At 48.4% G+C, this 19,816-nt stretch overlaps 1 protein-coding gene across 1 annotated transcript in view; it reads left to right on the forward strand.

The window, feature by feature from the left end:
- The first annotated feature begins 594 nt into the window (after window positions 1-594).
- Window positions 595-19,816, forward strand: part of C3H8orf74 (chromosome 3 C8orf74 homolog) — a 50,458-nt gene continuing 31,236 nt past the window's right edge. Inside the window, exons 1-2 of the mRNA XM_028725201.2 lie at window positions 595-1,031; window positions 7,143-7,335. Coding sequence (XP_028581034.2) covers window positions 984-1,031; window positions 7,143-7,335 — 241 coding nt within the window. The 5' untranslated portion in view covers window positions 595-983. The remainder of the gene's footprint in view (window positions 1,032-7,142; window positions 7,336-19,816) is intronic.

The raw sequence follows: 19,816 nt of genomic DNA on the forward strand, positions 1-19,816 counted from the left end.
TGATGAAGAAGAAGAGTTTGGATTTGATATCCCGCTTTATCACTACCCGAAGGAGTCTCAAAGCGGCTAACATTCTCCTTTTCCCTTCCTCCCCCACAACAAACACTCTGTGAGGTGAGTGGGGCTGAGAGACTTCAGAGAAGCGAACCCGGTTCACCAGATTACGAGTCTACCGCTCTTAACCACTACACCACACTGGCTCCTTGTGGTCCCTTCCAATTCTATGAGTCTATGAAGTATGGTGCATCACTGGGGAGGATGTAATGGACAGTGAGACAGGCTAGTGAGTCAGGCTAGTACAAATCCACATTCTGGTCCGGTGTGGACAAGCCCTAGTGTCACTCTTCCAAGAGAAAAAACACACCATTCCAGTTCATTGGGAAAGGTGCCATAAACTTGCAACAACAACAACAACAATTTTATTACTTATAGCCCATCCATCTGGCTGGTTTGCCCCAACCACTCTACTCCAACACACACACAAAAACATCAAACATTAAAAACTTCCCGAAAAAGGGGGCTGCCTTAAGATGTCTTCTAAAAGTTGCGCAGTTATTTATCTCCTTGACATCCGTTGGGAGGGCGTTCCACAGGGCGGGCGCCACTACCGAGAAGGCCCAACAGTTTTACGAGAACCACGGTGAAAACGTCGTGCTCAGCCGTCTCCGTGTGAATTCACCTTCCTTGCAGACAGAGGGTTGTTTGGGGCTGTCAGAAAACCGGCCGTAGGTCTGTTTTCCAAAGGCGAGCTGCAGAACGGCACCCTTGGCGAGACTTGAAATCCTAGACCCTTCCCCAAATCGCCAAGGGTTGCAGGCTGGCACTTTTGTTTGTGGCCGCCTTTGTTTTCCCCCTTGCTGAGGTTTCACCTGAAGCCGCCCGATCTGGAACGGTGAGCGTCTAACAGAACCTTTCCTTTTCCCTATTCATTCCATGGTTGTGCATCACAAGCCAGCGTCTCCTAGCAACCAGTCCCAGGAAGGATGGCCAAATTATCAGCGGAGGGTGTCGAAGAAGTCTTCCAGCTGCCGGTAAATAAAAAGGGAAGCGAGGTCGATGCTGAGCTTTGCGGACGGGGGTGGAGGGGGTGGAGGCCGTCGCCCTGAAATGCAACACACGAAAGGCTTGCCAAGTTTCACTTTCCCAGGAACCAGAATATAAAGACAAGGCGGATTAATTTTGGGAACAAAAAAGTACTTGGCAGATTTGCATGAGAACACCTTTGTGCTGGGTGTGTGTGTGTGTCGTAGCTTAGCGGTAGTGCTTGTGTTTTGTATGTAAAAAGTCCCATGTCTGATCCCTAGCATCTCTGACAGGGCTGGGAGAGTCAGACTCCTTGCCTCAAGCCCTGGAGAGCTGCTGCCAGCCAGTGTGGACAATATTGAACTAGATGGAACAGTGATCTGTCTCAGCTTTCTGTGACAATTCAAGTTTTGGAACTGAGTGTTGAGGGTCAGGGCTGGATTTAGGTTTGATGAGGCCCTAAGCTACTGAAGGTAATGGGGCCCTTTATCTGTCCAGCTGTACTTTATCAGCAAATTGTCACTGTTTTTTGTGTTGAATATACACTATATGGTAATTTATGGACCCAACACGTATCTAAAGCCATTTGCACATGTGGCCATGCAATCAGTCCATGCAGAATGTATATAGAAAGGAGCAAAGCAATGATATTTTAGGGAGTAGGCTAGCAGGCGGGGCCCATGACTTACATCATAGGAGCCTACACAACACAAAACACTTGCTGTATGTAGGTTTTATTTTATTTGTTTTTTGTCTTATATTTTGGAAATGTGCATCCAGTTTTCCCCCCTTTAATTCTTTGTGTGACCCCAAGAGAGTGGGGCCCTAAGCTATAGCTTGTTTAGCTTATACAGTACATAAATTCGGCACTATTCAGTGAATTTTCAGATTTGGCCGGATTTGCAAATGTTGTATATAGTTTTTGTGTGTATGTGGTTGAGACAGAGGGGAGAGAGGTCAAATTCTGACAACATAGTGCTTGGGGAAATAAAAAATGACATGGCGGGATTCTTCTGATATGAAGATTGCATTTGTTTGCTTATTTATTCGGTTCATGAGCTGCCCTATAACACCTGCTCTCTGGGCAGCATGTAAGAGAAAATGATAATAAAGTTAGAAGTCACTGTTACAGGAAATACATTCATAAAGGGCAAAGCCACACCTCTTTAATAAAGAACATCCACTTTTTCGTTGAGTTATGATATCTGAGGGCTCATTGGTGTATATCTATTGGTGATTAGCTTTTAATGAAATCTATTTTGGTGTCGTCAGTGATCTGCAGCTGATATCCACTCAGGCATAAATAAAATAATAAACCAATGAACTGGTAGATTCCCAGGAAAAGTAATTATTATTTATTATTATTATTATTATTATTATTATTATTATTATTATTTATACCCCGCTCATCTGGCTGGGTTTCCCCAGCCACTCTGGGTGGCTTCCAAAAGAATATTAAAATACAATAATGTATTAAACATTAAAAGCTTCCCTAAACAGGGCTGCCTTCAGATGTCTTCTAAAAGTCTGGTAGTTGTTTTTCTCTTTGACATCTGCTGGGAGGGCGTTCCACAGGGCGGGCGCCACTACCAAGAAGGCCCTCTGTCTGGTTCCCTGTAACCTCACTTCTCACAATGAGGGAACCACCAGAAGGCCCTCAGAGCTGGACCTCAGTGTCCGGGCAGAACGATGGGGGTGAAGACACTCCTTCAGGTATCCTGGGCCGAGGCCGTTTAGGGCTTTAAAGGTCAGCGCCAACACTTTGAATTGTGCTCGTAAACGTACTGGGAGCCAATGCAGGTCTTTCAAGACCGGTGTTATGTGGTCTCGGCGGCCGCTCCCAGTCACCAGTCTAGCTGCCGCATTCTGGATTAGTTGTAGTTTCTGGGTCACCTTCAAAGGTAGCCCCATGTAGAGCGCATTGCAGTAGTCCAAGCAGGAGATAACCAGAGCATGCACCACTCTGGCAAGACAGTCTGCGGGCAGGGAGGGTCTCATCCTGCATACCAGATGGAGCTGATAAACAGCTGCCCTGGACATACAATTGACCTGCGCCTCCATGGACAGCTGTATACTCACTGAACTGTCTATTATGACCCCAAGGTCTTATTCCTGGTCCGTCACTGCCAGTAACGAACCCATGAACATATGTGTGAGATTAAAAAACAAGAACCCACTTTGCCTGCTTGTGTTTCTCAGCGAAATTTTCTGCTCAAGGTGAACCAAAGAGAGCCAGCAGTATTAGCTGTGTGCATAACAAGGCCTCTTAAATGAAGGGCATAATTAACTGAGTCTTTAGGTGAATTAGCTTGAATACAGGGCAGATCACAGCAGGAGTCTTTCGTATGCTGCTAATCTCTCTTCACGGCTCTTGGCATCAGGACTTTTGCACCCTTACTCCAATTTCGATTCCTGCTTTCAGAAAACCCACTCTCTCTCTCACCCACTTATATACACAACCTTTGCTAAAATGGAACAATCCAGTAGATTTGGACTGCAACTCCCATCAGCACCAGCCTGCCTCCCGAGGAGAGTGTTTCATCGGCAGAAAATCTTGCCCATGTTCCAGCAACTGATGCAGAACAGGGTGTGTGGCTGGTGATAGCTCACTGGGGGGTGAATCCAACTGAACACAGAGCCTATGTTGTTTAGTCGTGTCCGATTATTCGTGACCCCCTGGACCAGAGCACGCCAGGCACTCCTGTCTTTCATTGCCTCCCACAGTTTGGGCAAACTCATGCTGGTAGCTTTGAGAACACTGTCCAACCATCTCGTCCTCTGTGGTCCCCTTCTCCTTGTGCCCTCCATCTTTCCCAACATCAGGGTCTTTTCCAGGGAGTCTTCTCTTCTCATGAGGTGGCCAAAGTATTGGAGCCTCAGCTTCAGGATCTGTCCTTCCAGTGAGCACTCAGGGCTGATTTCCTTCAGAATGGATAGGTTTGATCTTCTTGCAGTCCATGGGACTCTCAAGAGGCTCCTCCAGCACCAGAATTCAAAAACATCCATTCTTCAGCGATCAACCTTCTTTATGGTCCAGCTATCACTTCCATACATTACTACTGGGAAACCCATAACTTTAACTATACGGACCTTTGTTGGCAAGGTGATGTCTCTGATTTTTAAGATGCTGTCTAGAATTATAGAATCTTAGGCATTGAAGGGACCCCACGGGTCATCTAGACCAACCCCCTGCAATGCAGGAATCTCAGCTAAAGCATCCAAGCTCTGCTTAAATCCCTCTAAGGAAGGAGAGTCCATAACCTCTAGAGAGAGAGCATTCCACTGTCGAACAGCTCTTACTGTCAGAAAGTAGTAGTAGTAGTAGTAATAATAATAATAATAATAATAATAATAATAATAATAATAATAATTTATTTATACCCCACCCTCCCCAGCCTGAGCTGGGCTCAGAGTGGCTAACAACAATAAAAGTAACACAGTCGCATAAAATCACAATCAACTACCATATTTTTCGCTCTATAAGACGCACCAGACCACAAGACGCACCTAGTTTTTGGAGGAGGAAAACAAGAAAAAATATATTCTGAATCTCAGAAGCCAGAACAGCAAGAGGGATCGCTGCGCAGTGAAAGCACCAATCCCTCTTGCTGTTCTGGCTTCTGGGATAGCTGTGCAGCCTACATTCGCTCCATAAGACGCACACACATTTCCCCTTACTTTTTAGGAAGGAAAAAGTGAGTCTTATAGAGCAAAAAATGCGGTAATTGAAATACATTGTAAAATCAATTCATTCTAAAATCAATTCAGAATCAAATTAATGGCAACCATTGGGCTAGAGTTCTATGAGGATTACAGAAGGAGGGGGTCCGGCTGTGCTGCAGGGCCCTAGTCTCTTGTGAGAAAGTGTTCCACCAGATCGGGGCCACAGCCGAAAAAGCCCTGGCTCTGGTTGAGGCCAGCCTAACCTCCCTGTGGCCCAGGACCTCCAAGATGATTTTGTTTGAAGACCGTAAGGTCCTTAGTGGGACATATCAGGAGAGGCGGTCCTGTAGGTACGAGGGTCCTAGGCCATATAGGGCTTTAAAGGTTAAAACCAGCACCTTAAACCTGATCCTGTACTCCACTGGGAGCCAGTACAGTTGGTGTAGCACCGGATGAATGTGATCCCACAGCAAGGACCCCGTAAGCAGCCTCACTGCGGCATTCTGCACCCGCTGGAGTTTCTGGGTCAGTCTCAAGGGCAGCCCCATGTAGAGTGAGTTACAATAATCCATTCTGGAGGTGACTATCGTGTGGATCACAGTGGCTAGGTCAGGGCGAGAGAGGTAAGGAGCCAACTGCTTAGCACGGCGGAGATGGAAAAATGCCACCTTTGTTATAGCTGCAATCTGCGCCTCCATGGATGTTTATGTTTAGTTGTAATCTCCTTTCTCGTAACCTGAATCCATTGGTTCAGGTCCTGCCCTCCAGAGCAGGAGAAAACAAGCTTGCTCCATCTTCCATGCACTTTAGATATTTGAAGATGGCTCTCGTCTCTCCTCTCAGTCTCCTCTTTTCTAGGCTAAATATACCCAGCTCCTTCAACCATTCCTCATCAGGCTTGGTTTCCAGACCCTTGATCATCTTGTTCGCCCTCCTCTGCGCACCTTCCAGCTTGTCCAGTTGTGGTGCCCACAACTGGACACAGTTTTCCAGGAGTGGTCTGACCAAGGCTTCTTAAGATGTGAGGCTTGAACCCAGAAACTTCTGTATTTGAAGCATGCAATGTGTTGCAGCTCTGAGCTGTGGTTGTTAGCCCATAAGGGGTGGCAAAAGCCTGGAATTGTTCCTCCTTTTGTCAAGAGATCATCATCATCATCATCATCATTGTTAATTTGTTAATCACTTTCTACACAATCACCTCAATGTGATGGACAAAAAAAACAGCAAAATAACAGCTGAAAACGCTGAAAAGGAGGCCATACGTTTCAAACAAAACTAAAACAATTCAAAACAGACACTCAAAATATGTAAACCGCTTAGTTATTTCTCTTGAAATGTGAATTAAGTTGATTCATATATATCATATATCAATTAAGTTGATTCATATATCAATCAATCAATCATCACAAAAATCAACTTGATTGTAAAAATAACAACTAAGCCTCTCAAAGGCTTGATTGTAAAAATAACAACTAAGCCTCTCAAAGTGGTTTAAAAAAAACGTTAACAGTAAAATAGAAAAGTTAACAGGAGTTATTTAAGACTTTTAATGAAAAGTTAAAATGACTATAAGCTACAAACAGATTTAACCTCGCAACAGCTTTCTAAGCACTTGGGTAGGCTTGGCCTGAACAGAAATGTTTTCAGCAAGCCTCAAAAAGAGCTTAATAATAATAATAATAATAATAATAATAATAATAATAATAATTTATTATTTGTACCCCGCCCATCTGGCTGGGTTTCCCTAGCCACTCTGGGCGGCTTCCATAGAAACCAAAAAACACTAAAATATCATACATTAAAAACTTCCCTGAACAGGGCTGCCTTAAGATGTCTTCTGAATTTCAGGTAGTTGTTTATCTCTTTGACATCTGATGGGAGGGCGTTCCACAGGGCGGGTGCCACTACCGAGAAGGCCCTCTGCCTGGTTCCCTGTAGCTTTGCTTCTCGCAATGAGGGAACCGCCAGAAGGCCCTCGGCGCTGGACCTCAGCGTCCGGGCAGAACGATGGGGGTGGAGACGCTTCTTCAGGTATACTGGACCGAGGCCATTTAGGGCTTTAAAGGTCAACACCAGCACTTTGAATTGTGCTCGGAAACATACTGGGAGCCAATGTAGGTCTTTCAAGACCGGTGTTATGTGGTCTCGGCGGCCGCCCCCAGTCACCAGTCTAGCTGCAATGTTTGCCTGGTATCAATAGGCAGGGAGTTCCATAGGTATTGTCACCCAAACATATCTGAGTTCTTACATATGCGGAACAGGCAGCACGTGGCACCTGTCTTGCTGCCAGTTCCACCGAACGATGGGGTCAAGCGGTCTCACGTGGGGGAAGGCAATTTCGTAGGCAGGCGGGTAAAATATCGCAGAGGGTTTCTGGGCGTGGGGCAAGTGGGTGTTTGGAATAACAGGCCTCAATGCATCACTCATGTTTCTTCCTCCTCCATCCTCTCCATCAGCAGAAAACGGGCCGCCAGCACCTGAGGGATTTACTGGGCTGGGACGAGTTTGACGAAGTCCGGGATCTGCGGCAAAGCATCAGTCTCGACATCCATTACCGCAGCCTGGTGTTCGCCACTGAGAAAGGCTTGTCGTGGGTGGCTGTGGCGGAAGTCGGAAGGCTGGCGGGGGAGTTGCTGGAGGAAACCATCGGTGAGTCAAGGAGAATTTCACTTTGCTTACTTATTTATTTACAGCGGTACTTTGGTTCTCAAACGCCTTGGTTCCCAAACTCCGAAAACCCGGAAGTGTTCCGGTTTTCGAACGATTTTCGGAAGCTAAACGTCCGATGCGGCTGTCGGCTATTGTTTCCGGGGCGCCAGTAAGAAGCTGCGCCTTAGTTTTCGAACATTTCGAAAGTCAAACGCACTTCCGGCACAGATTAAGTTTGGCACTTTTGTTTTTGCTATTTATTTGGCGTTTTTCGTTTTTGAGGCTTTTTCGGTTCATTTGTTTTTTGTGACTGTGTGGAACTTAGTTCAGCTACTGATGGATGGATTGTGTGACTGCGGAAATGGATAAAAGTCCCCCATCCAAACAATGACCATCATCAGTGCAGGGAAGGGAAAAAAATAAATTTTCATTTTCATCATCTACAATACTATCTTATTTATTTTATAGCACAGTACATTGGTGGTTGTTTTCATTTTATGGATCAATGGTCTCGATAGATAGTAAAATTCATGTTAAATTGCTGTTTTGGGGGTTGTTTTTAAAAGTCTGGAATGGATTAATTTGTTTTGCGTTACTGTCTATGGGAAAGCACACTTTGGTTTTGGAACCAACTTTCGGAATGGATTAAGTTTGAGAACCAAGGTACCTCTTGTATTTTCATGATCTGTATGTTTCCATAGATCTCATAACTCTCTCTCTCCCTGTGTGTCCTACTTTGATTACTGTAATCCAAATACTGAACCCTGCGATCATCGCCTGAGGCCCTTCTTCATTTGCCCCCTCCACAAAAGGCCCGGAGGGTGGCAGCACGAGAACAGGGCCTTTTCTGTGGTGGCTCCCCTGGTTTGTGGAATGCTCTCCCCAGAGAGGCTCTCCTGGCACCTTCGTTACATATCTTTAGGCGTCGGGAGGAAATGTTTCTCTTTGGCTGATTAACATTCTAGGGTCTTTTATAGATGTTTATGGGTCATTGGTTTGTCTTTGTTTCATTCAGTATTTTGTGTTTTCGTTTTGTGTTTTTATGCTGTGAACGGCCTTGTGATTGATATACCAATTTAATAAATATAATATTAGTAGTAACAACAACAACCTGCTCTACACGGAGCTGCCTTTGGAAAGTGCTCAGAAATTTCAACTTGCTCAAAGAGCTGGAGCAAAATTGCTGACCAGGGCTGGTTATCGGGAACAGATTGTTCCAAGAAGCTCCACTAGCTACTAGTCTGGTTTGGGGGCACAATTCAAAGTGCTGGTTAAGAACTATAAAGCTCTACACAGTTGAGGTCCAAGCTATCTGCAGGACCATATTCCCTCACACATAATTCCCTGGACTCTAAGATCTTAGGGGTGAGCCCCTCTCTCGGTCCCACCAACCTCACTTGCCTGCTTGGTGGGGACGCAGGAGAGGGCCTTCTCAGTGGTTGCTCCCAAACTACTTTGGAACTCCCTCCCTAGAGAAGCCAGACTGGCTCCCTCCTTGCTGTCATTCCAGCAGTGGGTGAAGACTTCCTGCTTCCAACAGGCCTTTGGGAATTGGCTGCTTTTAATGAAAGGGCTGGTGCTGTGCTGTTTTTATTACAATTATCGGTGTGGTTTGAATAGATTTCAAAGAATCAGAGCATTGTCGAATTGGAAGAGACCCCAGGGGTCATCTAGTCCAACCCCCTTGTGCCACTTGGAGAGTATATTTTTTTGTGTGTGTGTGTAGTTTTATGTACCAATGCTTAAGTGTTTTTCAATGATTTTTTTTCTATATTTTTTGGCTGTTGTTATTTTAATCTGTAAACTGCCTTGAGACCCTGTCAGGGAAAAAGGCGGGACAAATAAAATCTAATAATGTTTAATTGTTCTTTAATGATTGTTGAGAGGGGCCGTTAGTATGTTTATAGCTGTTTCTATTTTATCTGGGACCCATATTGCGTTTATCTGGGACCCAAACCAATATAATAGGCTAGGACCCGAACCAATGCCTTCAAGTTACAAGAAAGGGGGTTCCAGCCCAGTCTCAGGAATAAATTTCTGATGGTAAGAGCTGTTTGAAGGTGGAACAGACTCCACTGGGAAATGGGGGGATGAACAAATGAATGTATTATTTTGGTCACAGACCAGTTCCAGCTCACATACAGAATCAGGGAAGTCATGAAACACAATAGGGATACATGTAAATTGGCAGTTCGGTATAACAGGGGCAGTACAGATATAGCAGCAGTTAAAATATATAAATTAGATCTTACTCACTAAAATATAACCTGAAGTTGTCATTTAAAACCTTAATCAAGGGAAGTAGGGGACTCTTCTTCCATGGAGATTTTGAGGCAGGAGAAAACAAGCTTGTTCCATCTTTCACGTGACGGCTCTTGAAGTATTTGAAGGCGTCTATAATATCTCCTCTGAGTTCTCCAGCCATGTTGTGTGCACAAAAATGCATATATTCATAAAAATGATGTCCAAAAGACACAGTACACTGGGAGTGATAGCTTTGCAAAAATGTATACAATTGGGGAAATCGCATATGATCGCGTGCATATTAGAAACATCTGCAGTAGAATGCAGACAAATATTCATAATAATAATAATAATAATAATAATAATAATAATAATAATAAATTTATTTACCGTATATCCCGCCCTCCCCAGCCGAAGCCGGGCTCAGAGCGGCTAACAACAGTAAAATAATACAGCATTCTAAAATCAATTCATTATAAAGGCAGTTCAAATCAAATTAATGGCAACCATTAGGCTAGTGTTCTGTGAGGATTACAGAAGGAGAGGGTCAGACTGTACAGACTGTACCTTGGCCAAAGGCCTGGTGGAACAGCTCTGTCTTGCAGGCCCTGCGGAAAGATGTCAAGTCCCACAGGGCCCTAGTCTCTTGTGACAGAGCATTCCACCAGAACGGGGCCACAGCCGAAAAGGCCTTGGCTCTGGTTGAGGCCAGCCTAACCTCCCTGTGGCCCGGGACCTCCAAGATGTTTTTGTTTGAAGACCGTATGGTCCTCCGTGGGACATACTAGGAGAGGCGGTCCCGTAGGTACGAGGGTCCAAGGGCGTATAGTCATGGTGACATCTTTTTCTTTTAAGTTGCAAACTGCTGTGGAAACGTGTGGAACTGAGGACTGCAGAAATGAGAAACCAAAATTGGCAGCTTTTATCTATCCCTACCTAGGGAAGAATTGATGCTTTTGAATTATGGTGCTGGAGGAGACTCTTGAGAATCCCATGGACTGCAAGAACATCAAACCTATCCATTCTTAAGGAAATCAGCCCTGAGTGCTCACTGGAAGGACAGATCCTTAAGCTGAGACCCCAATACTTTGGCCACCTCATGAGAAGAGAAGACTCCCTGGAAAAGACCCTGGTGTTGGGAAAGATGGAGGGCACAAGGAGAAGGGGACGACAGAGGACGAGATGGTTGGACAGTGTTCTTGAAACTACCAGCATGAGTTTGACCAAACTGCGGGAGGCAGTGGAAGACAGGAGTGCCTGGCGTGCTCTGGTCCAGGGGGTCATGAAGAGTCGGACACGACTAAACGACTAAACAACAACAACAACCTAGGGAGTGTTCCCAACATCCTTTTAAAAAACTAGTTCTGCTCCTGTGCCCCTGAAAACAGCCTGGCATGCAGGAACGTCACAAGCAGAGCTTTTCCTGGCCCGTAAACAAGCCCGGAAAGGTTCGATCTCCTGTAACTGGAACCAGAGAAACACAGTTGGAAGGAACCCCAAAGGTCATCCAGCCTAACCCTCTGCAACGTGTCAGGCTGCTGTCGGAGGTGGAGTCGCAGAGACAGTAAAACACCTTGTGGGCGCGGCAGAAGTGAAGCAATCCCCTTGCTGGGAATCAATTCCCCTTGGGTTAATGAGAACGGTTGTTAACAGGAGCAAACCTTATCAACAGATAAGGCAACAGCGAGCAACAGAAACTACCCCCCCCCTGTAGCCTTGCAAGAATTTTTGCAGAAGGGTGTCGGTGGCACCCGTGCCAGGTCCCACCCTCTCCAGACGACACCTGTGGAAATTCCTCTTTTACGATCCCGCCTTCGGTTGGTTATCAATCCTGTGGTTATCAGCCGCCAGCAGATTGCACTGGCAGGGATTGCACCCGGGCGGTGAACTGCAAAGGCGGCAAGTAGCTGGGTGCGTAGAGAATCCCCTCCCCAATCCGTGGGGCTGAGACCCAGAGCTGGGGAAGCCTCCAGCCCAAGCAGCTGAGCTCAGCATCCCAAGAGAGAGACGCTTTGCAAGTTCTCCTGGTTCCCAGCTGACTTTTCCAGCCAAGCAAGTTGCCAGAAAAAAGGCGGGTGACCCTGTACCGTGGGCAATTTTTTTTTTTGGCCCGTGGGTAATCCAGGCTGCAGATCTAGGAAACGGACCCCGCCCTGTGCCACAGGCTGGCTGACACATCTCTGCCGCTCCTTGCGTAAGCCTGTCAGTTTCTGATTAAGACCTAGATCTCGGCTGATCTGTTTTTTGGGAGGTAGGGGGGAAAAACGATGACTGGGGCAGGTGGGCTTCAATTTGTGTTTGTGTTTTTTTAATTTTAAATTTTTATGAAGTACAAATTAGAAAACATACATATTTACAACAAAAGAAGAAGAAAATACATATAACCAAGGAATAAAATTAGAGAATACTTTGCCTCTTTTCATATTTACAGCTATTTATATTTGTATAAATGAAAGATAAGATATCAGAAAAAAAGAACAAAGAAAAAATAAATAAGTAAAAGAAAAGGATCATAGGTGAAATTTTTTTAAAGTAGATAAGTGCGGTTGGCGCTGTGGGTAAAACCTCAGTGCCTAGGACTTGCCGATCGCATGGTCGGCGGTGCGTTCCTGTCGTTCGGTCCCAGCGCCTGCCAACCTAGCAGTTCGAAAGCACCCCCGGGTGCAAGTAGATAAATAGGGACCGCTTACCAGCGGGAAGGTAAACGGCGTTCCGTGTGCTGCGCTGGCTCGCCAGATGCAGCTTGTCATGCTGGCCACGTGACCCGGAACTGTCTCCGGACAGCACTGGCCCCCGGCCTCTTGAGTGAGATGAGCGCACAACCCTAGAGTCTGTCAAGACTGGCCCATACGGGCAGGGGTACCTTTACCTTTTATACATAGCCATTTCCCATCTATATTTATATTCAGTTGTATAATTTCATCTTGTCCTTATCTACCTCTAAAAGTGTGTGTGTGTGTGTGTTTTAAAAGACTTCCACCAGCTTCAATTTCATGCTGGTGCCAACCCATCCTCATTGGCTCAGCAGCTCAAATGGCGAGTTGGGGAGAAGAGCAGGGCAGAGGTCCTTGAAATAATATGAAGAGGCACAACAGCTGTCTTGACCTGGCTGAGGCTGATGGGACCAGGCCTCTCCAGTCCTCAGGAATTACAGTGGTGCCTTGGTTCTCAAACGCCTTGGTTCCCAAACGCAGAAAACCAGGAAGTGTCCCGCTTTTCAAATGTTTTCAGAAGCCGAACATCCGATACAGTTGTCAGCTATTGTTTCCAGGGTGCCTGCACCAATCAGAAGCTGCGCCTTGGTTTTCAAACATTTCGGAAGTCAAACGGACTTCCAGAATGGATTAAGTTGGGCACTTTTGTTTTTGCTGTTTATTTTGCATTTTTGTTTTTGAGGCTTTTTCGGTCAATTTGTTTTTGTGAGTGTGTGGATGATGATTTTTATCATCCACAACACTGTCTGATGTATTTTTTAGTACAGTGGTACCTCGGGTTAAGAACTTAATTTGTTCTGGAGGTCCGTTCTTAACCTGAAAGGCTGAGTTCTTAACCTGTGTATACACACACACACACACACACACACACACACACAATAATAATAATAATAGAAATAAAAATTAAAAATACCCTCCAACATTTCTCTGATGAAAATAGGGATGGCCTTAGGAAAAGCAGGGCATTCCGGGATCAGATCAGAAACCAGGATGTCTTCTGTAAATCTGGGACTCTCCCTGGAAAATAGGGGTACTTGGAGAGTCTGGAATGATGTGAGGCTGCTTTAAATGCATAGTGCAGAGAGAGCCTTGGTTTGCTTGCACGGTTCTCGGGGGCTCACAGGCTCTATCTCCCACACACCCCTTGCCCCTTCCTGATTCCGAAGGCCCCTTTGTCAACCCCAAATCCTGAATGTGCCTTGCCCAGGCTTGTGATCCCATTTTGTGCTTCCTTGACCCGGAGGTGTTTGGAACATGCTGAATACGCCACAGCGTTACCTGTGGGGAGGTGACCTTGTTTGATCTGCCCTAAGGCGGGGGCGGGAAGAAGGGAGATCAGGATCTCCTGGAAGAAATCCAGGTGATTTCCTTTATCAGTAGAAGGAAGAACAACAAGATGTCTGGGATCATTCTCAGCCTTTAAACTGCAAAACTCCCTCCCTTCAGATGTGTTGTACAGGATTTTTTTTCAGGCGATGCTGAAGAAACACACCTTTGCTCAGCCTTTTGGCATTTGAGGGTTATGCATGCAAACGTAATTTTATTTGTATGTCGCCTTTCCATAGATAAAACCATGCATAATCATTTTTGTTATTGCTATCTTCTTCTCTGGCGATCGCTCGTAGCCGAGTGAGATTGTCTTCCATAAACACGGTTTTAACAATGAGTCCATAAGTGACAGTGGAGGCCAATTCTGGATTCACACGTCCTTCAACAGTAGGGACATTGGTTTCTGGGTGGGAGTTGATCACGGTGTGGATTTGCCAAGAGTGCCACAAATCCAAATCAATGGAGTGACATTGGGAAATGTTGATCACTTCTCCTACCTGGGCAGTTATCTTTCCAGAAGGGCCGACACTGATGCCAAAATCCAGCATCGCCTGAGCTCTTTCTCCTGATTTAAGTGCAGAGTGTTTGAGGACCAGGACATTCACAGGGAAACCAAAATGCTTGTTTACAATGCTATGGTACTACCAGCTTTACTGTATGCTTGTGAAACATGGACCACTTATAAATGCCAACCCCTCGAAAGATTCCATCAACAGTGTCTCCAAAAAAATTTACACATCACTTGGGAAGACAGGCGAACTAATGCCAGTGTACTGGAAGAAGCAAAGATCACCAGTGTTGAAGCAATGATTCTTCAACATCAACTTCGTTGGACTGGTCATGTTCTGCGGATGCCTGATGATGGTCTTCCAAAGCAACTACTCTATTCCGAACTTAAAAATGGAAAGCGTAATGCTGGTGGTCAACAAAAGAGGTTTAAAAATATGCCGCCCATCTGACTGTGTTGCCCCAGCCACTCTGGGCAGGTTCCAACAAAACATTAAAGCACACACAAAAAACCTCAAGGCGGCTTACAACATGAAAAAAACACAGGATGGCAAACAGAGCAAAAGCGGCCATAAACAATAAATACAACATATCAAAAAGTGCAGTACCAAATAATAATAATAATAATAATAATAATAATAATAATAATAATAATAATAATTTATTATTTGTACCCCGCCCATCTGGCTGGGTTTCCCCAGCCACTCTGGGCGGCTTCCATAGAAACCAAAAACCCCACTAAAATATCATACATTAAAAACTTCCCTGAACAGGGCTGCCTTAAGATGTCTTCTGAATGTCAGGTAGTTGTTTATCGTTTTGACATCTGATGGGAGGGCATTCCACAGGGCAGGCGCCACTACCGAAAAGGCCCTCTGCCTGGTTCCCTGTAGCTTTACTTCTCGCAATGAGGGAACCGCCAGAAGGCCCTCGGCGCTGGACCTCAGCATCCGGGCAGAACGATGGGGGTGGAGACGCTCCTTCAGGTATACTGGGCCGAGGCCATTTAGGGCTTTAAAGGTCAACACCAGCACTTTGAATTGTGCTCGGAAACGTACTGGGAGCCAATGTAGGTCTTTCAAGACCGGTGTTATGTGGTCTCGGCGGCCGCCCCCAGTCACCAGTCTAGCTGCCGCATTCTGGATTAGCTGTAGTTTCCGAGTCACCTTCAAAGGTAGGCCCACGTAGAGCGCATTGCAGTAGTCCAAGCGGGAGATAACTAGAGCATGCACCACTCTGGCGAGACAGTCCGCGGGCAGGTAGGGTCTCAGCCTGCGTACCAGGTGGAGTTGGTAGACAGCTGCCCTGGATACAGAATTGACCTGCGCCTCCATGGACAGCTGTGAGTCCATAATGACTCCCAGGCTACGCACCTGGTCCTTCAGGGGCACAGTTACCCCATTCAGGACCAGGGAGTCCTCCACACCAGCCCGCCCCCTGTCCCCCAAAAACAGTACTTCTGTCTTGTCAGGATTCAACTTCAACCCATTAGCCGCCATCCATCCTCCAACCGCCTCCAGGCACTCACACAGGACCTTCACCACCTTCACTGGCTCTGATTTGAAAGAGAGGTAGAGCTGGGTATCATCTGCATATTGATGGACACCCAGTCCAAACCCCCTGATGATCTCTCCCAGCGGCTTCATATAGATGTTAAAAAGCATGGGGGAGAGGACGGAACCCTGAGGTACCCCACAAGTGAGGGCCCAAGGGTCTGAACACTCATCCCCCACCACCACTTTCTGAACACGGCCCAGGAGGAAGGAGCGGAACCACTGTATAACAGTGCCCCCAGCTCCCAACCCCTCTAGACGGTCCAGAAGGATGTTATGGTCGATTGTATCAAAGGCCGCTGAGAGATCCAGCAGAACTAGGAAACAGCTCTCACCTTTGTCCCTAGCTCGCCGGAGATCATTAACCAGTGCGACCAAGGCAGTTTCAGTCCCATGATGAGGCCTGAACCCCGATTGGAAGGGATCCAAATGGTCCGCATCCTCCAGGCGTGCCTGGAGTTGTTCAGCAACCACACGCTCAATCACCTTGCCCAAGAATGGAAGATTTGAGACTGGGCGATAGTTGGCCATAAAAAAAGATGGTTTTTTAAGAAGCGGTTTAATGACCGCCTCTTTCAGCGGATCTGGGAATGTTCCCTCACAGAGGGAAGCATTCACCACCCCGCAGAGCCCATCGCCCAGCCCTTCCCAGCTTGCTTTTATTAGCCAGGATGGGCAAGGATCAAGGAGACAGGTGGTTGGTTTCACGCGTCCAAGCAGCCTGTCCACATCCTCGGGGGTAACGGATTGAAATTGGTTCCATGCAACTTGACCAGACAGAGCTCCAGCACTCTCCCGCCCCAGCCCTGCTCCCACGGTGGTGTCTAGCTCCTTCCGAATATGAGTGATTTTATCTGCAAAAAACTTTGCAAAATCGTTGCAGGAGATCTTGGGGTCTTTACAAGGCCCCGATGTTAAAGGTGGTTCCGTTAAATTGCGGACCACCTGAAAGAGTCTCCTGCTACTATTTTCTGCAGATGCAATAGAGGCGGCGAAGAAAGTCTTCTTCGCCGTCGCTATCGCCACTTGGTAGGCTCGACGTTGAGCTCTAACCTGTGTCCGGTCAGATTCGGAGTGAGTTTTCTGCCACCGACGCTCTAGCCGTCTCAGCGATTGTTTCATCGCCCTCAGCTCCGAAGAAAACCACGGGGCTGTCCAGGCTCCATGCAATCGGAGAGGGCGCTTCGGAGCCAGACAGTCAATAGCCCTGGTTAACTCCACATTCCAGCGGGCCACCAGGGAATCAGCTGAAAGGCCATCAACATGGGATAAAGCATCCCCTACCACTCTCTAGAAACCATTTGGATCCATTAAGTGGCGGGGGCGGACCATCCGAATTGGTCCCACCTCCCTGCAAAGGGGAAGCGTCGCGGAGAAGTCCAGTTGCACCAGGAAGTGATCTGACCATGGCACTTCTTTAGTTTCACTTTTACTTAGTGTCAGATCACCCACGTCACTAGAGGTGAATACCAGATCTAAGGCATGTCCATGACTATGAGTTGGGCCCAACTTATTCAGGGACAGCCCCATGGAGGCCATGCTTTCCACGAAGTCCCGAGCGGCCCCTTGTAAGGTCGTGTCGGCATGGATGTTAAAATCCCCTAGGACAACCAAACTAGGTGTCTCCAGGAGAACATCCACCACGACCTGAAGCAGCTCGGACAGGGAATCCTTGGTGCAGCGGGGAGGTCGGTACACCAAAAGGAATCCTGTACTGCCCCTATTGCCCAACTTCCAGAACATGCACTCAGAAAACTGGGTCTTCCCAGTAGGACGCCTGATGCAAACTAATGACTTCCTAAAAATCACTGCAACCCCCCCTCCCCGCCCACATGACCTGGGTTGCTGTGCGTAAGAGAAACCTGGTGGGCAAGCGGCAGCAAGGACAGGCCCATCCGCTTCATCCAACCAGGTCTCTGTCACACATGCCAGGTCAAATCCTCCATCCACAATCAGGTCGTGGATGGCAGTGGTTTTATTCATCATTGACCTGGCATTACACAGCAACACCTTCAGGTTATGTGGGTTTCCCCTGTTGATTCCAGTATCCATCCGGTCAAGGCCAGACCCGGAGGCAGGGATAGTCTTCAAACAACGACTAAACCTGCCTCCTCGGTAATGACATGGTCTGGTCTTGGCGTAACTCCGCCTCCTGCCCATGATCACCGAGATCGGATGTCCCAGTGCTTCCCCCCCTGTGGAACTTGTCCCAGCCATCGTGTTGGCTGGGGCCCCACTCCCAGGCAGCCCTGATCCCGCCCCTTAAAAACAAAACACAAACTATACAGAACCAATAAAACAACAGAAAACAAAAACAGAACAATTATACTAAAATTAATCCCCAACCAAATATCCATCCCACCCACCCACCCCCAACAAGGGAAAAAGGAAAAAAAGAAATACAAATTTAAATTGCCACCGACTGCCTGAGGACATTTTAAAACACATTGGAACAGGGAAGCAATTGCAGAACACTTCCCAGCTTCCCCAAAAGTTTGTTCCAAATAAGGGCCTGGGCCACGCCCCCTGGGCCAGATGGAAAAGGCCCTGGAAGGGAGCAGGCCCTGCAGTCCTCACCCAGCCGATGGTCCGAGGCTTCCCTGCAGCAGGAGTCCCTTTATAGCCGGGAGAGAGGGCCTGGGCCACGCCCCCTGGGCCAGATGGAAAAGGCCCTGGAAGGGAGCAAGCCCTGCAGTCCTCACCCAGCCGATGGTCCGAGGCTTCCCTGCAGCAGGAGTCCCTTTATAGCCGGGAGAGAGGGCCTGGGCCACGCCCCCTGGGCCAGATGGAAAAGGCCCTGGAAGGGAGCAGGCCCTGCAGTCCTCACCCAGCCGATGGTCCGAGGCTTCCCCGCAGCAGGAGTCCCTTTATAGCCGGGAGAGAGGGCCTGGGCCACGCCCCCTGGGCCAGATGGAAAAGGCCCTGGAAGGGAGCAAGCCCTGCAGTCCTCACCCAGCCGATGGTCCGAGGCTTCCCTGCAGCAGGAGTCCCTTTATAGCCGGGAGAGAGGGCCTGGGCCACGCCCCCTGGGCCAGATGGAAAAGGCCCTGGAAGGGAGCAGGCCCTGCAGTCCTCACCCAGCTGATGGTCCGAGGCTTCCCCGCAGCAGGAGTCCCTTTATAGCCGGGAGAGAGGGCCTGGGCCACGCCCCCTGGGCCAGATGGAAAAGGCCCTGGAAGGGAGCAAGCCCTGCAGTCCTCACCCAGCCGATGGTCCGAGGCTTCCCTGCAGCAGGAGTCCCTTTATAGCCGGGAGAGAGGGCCTGGGCCACGCCCCCTGGGCCAGATGGAAAAGGCCCTGGAAGGGAGCAGGCCCTGCAGTCCTCACCCAGCCGATGGTCCGAGGCTTCCCTGCAGCAGGAGTCCCTTTATAGCCGGGAGAGAGGGCCTGGGCCACGCCCCCTGGGCCAGATGGAAAAGGCCCTGGAAGGGAGCAAGCCCTGCAGTCCTCACCCAGCCGATGGTCCGAGGCTTCCCTGCAGCAGGAGTCCCTTTATAGCCGGGAGAGAGGGCCTGGGCCACGCCCCCTGGGCCAGATGGAAAAGGCCCTGGAAGGGAGCAGGCCCTGCAGTCCTCACCCAGCCGATGGTCCGAGGCTTCCCCGCAGCAGGAGTCCCTTTATAGCCGGGAGAGAGGGCCTGGGCCACGCCCCCTGGGCCAGATGGAAAAGGCCCTGGAAGGGAGCAAGCCCTGCAGTCCTCACCCAGCCGATGGTCCGAGGCTTCCCTGCAGCAGGAGTCCCTTTATAGCCGGGAGAGAGGGCCTGGGCCACGCCCCCTGGGCCAGATGGAAAAGGCCCTGGAAGGGAGCAGGCCCTGCAGTCCTCACCCAGCCGATGGTCCGAGGCTTCCCCGCAGCAGGAGTCCCTTTATAGCCGGGAGAGAGGGCCTGGGCCACGCCCCCTGGGCCAGATGGAAAAGGCCCTGGAAGGGAGCAGGCCCTGCAGTCCTCACCCAGCCGATGGTCCGAGGCTTCCCCGCAGCAGGAGTCCCTTTATAGCCGGGAGAGAGGGCCTGGGCCACGCCCCCTGGGCCAGATGGAAAAGGCCCTGGAAGGGAGCAAGCCCTGCAGTCCTCACCCAGCCGATGGTCCGAGGCTTCCCTGCAGCAGGAGTCCCTTTATAGCTGGGAGAGAG

This window comes from Podarcis muralis, chromosome 3 (genome assembly GCF_964188315.1).
Source record: "Podarcis muralis chromosome 3, rPodMur119.hap1.1, whole genome shotgun sequence".
NCBI classification, from domain to species: Eukaryota; Metazoa; Chordata; class Lepidosauria; order Squamata; family Lacertidae; genus Podarcis; species Podarcis muralis.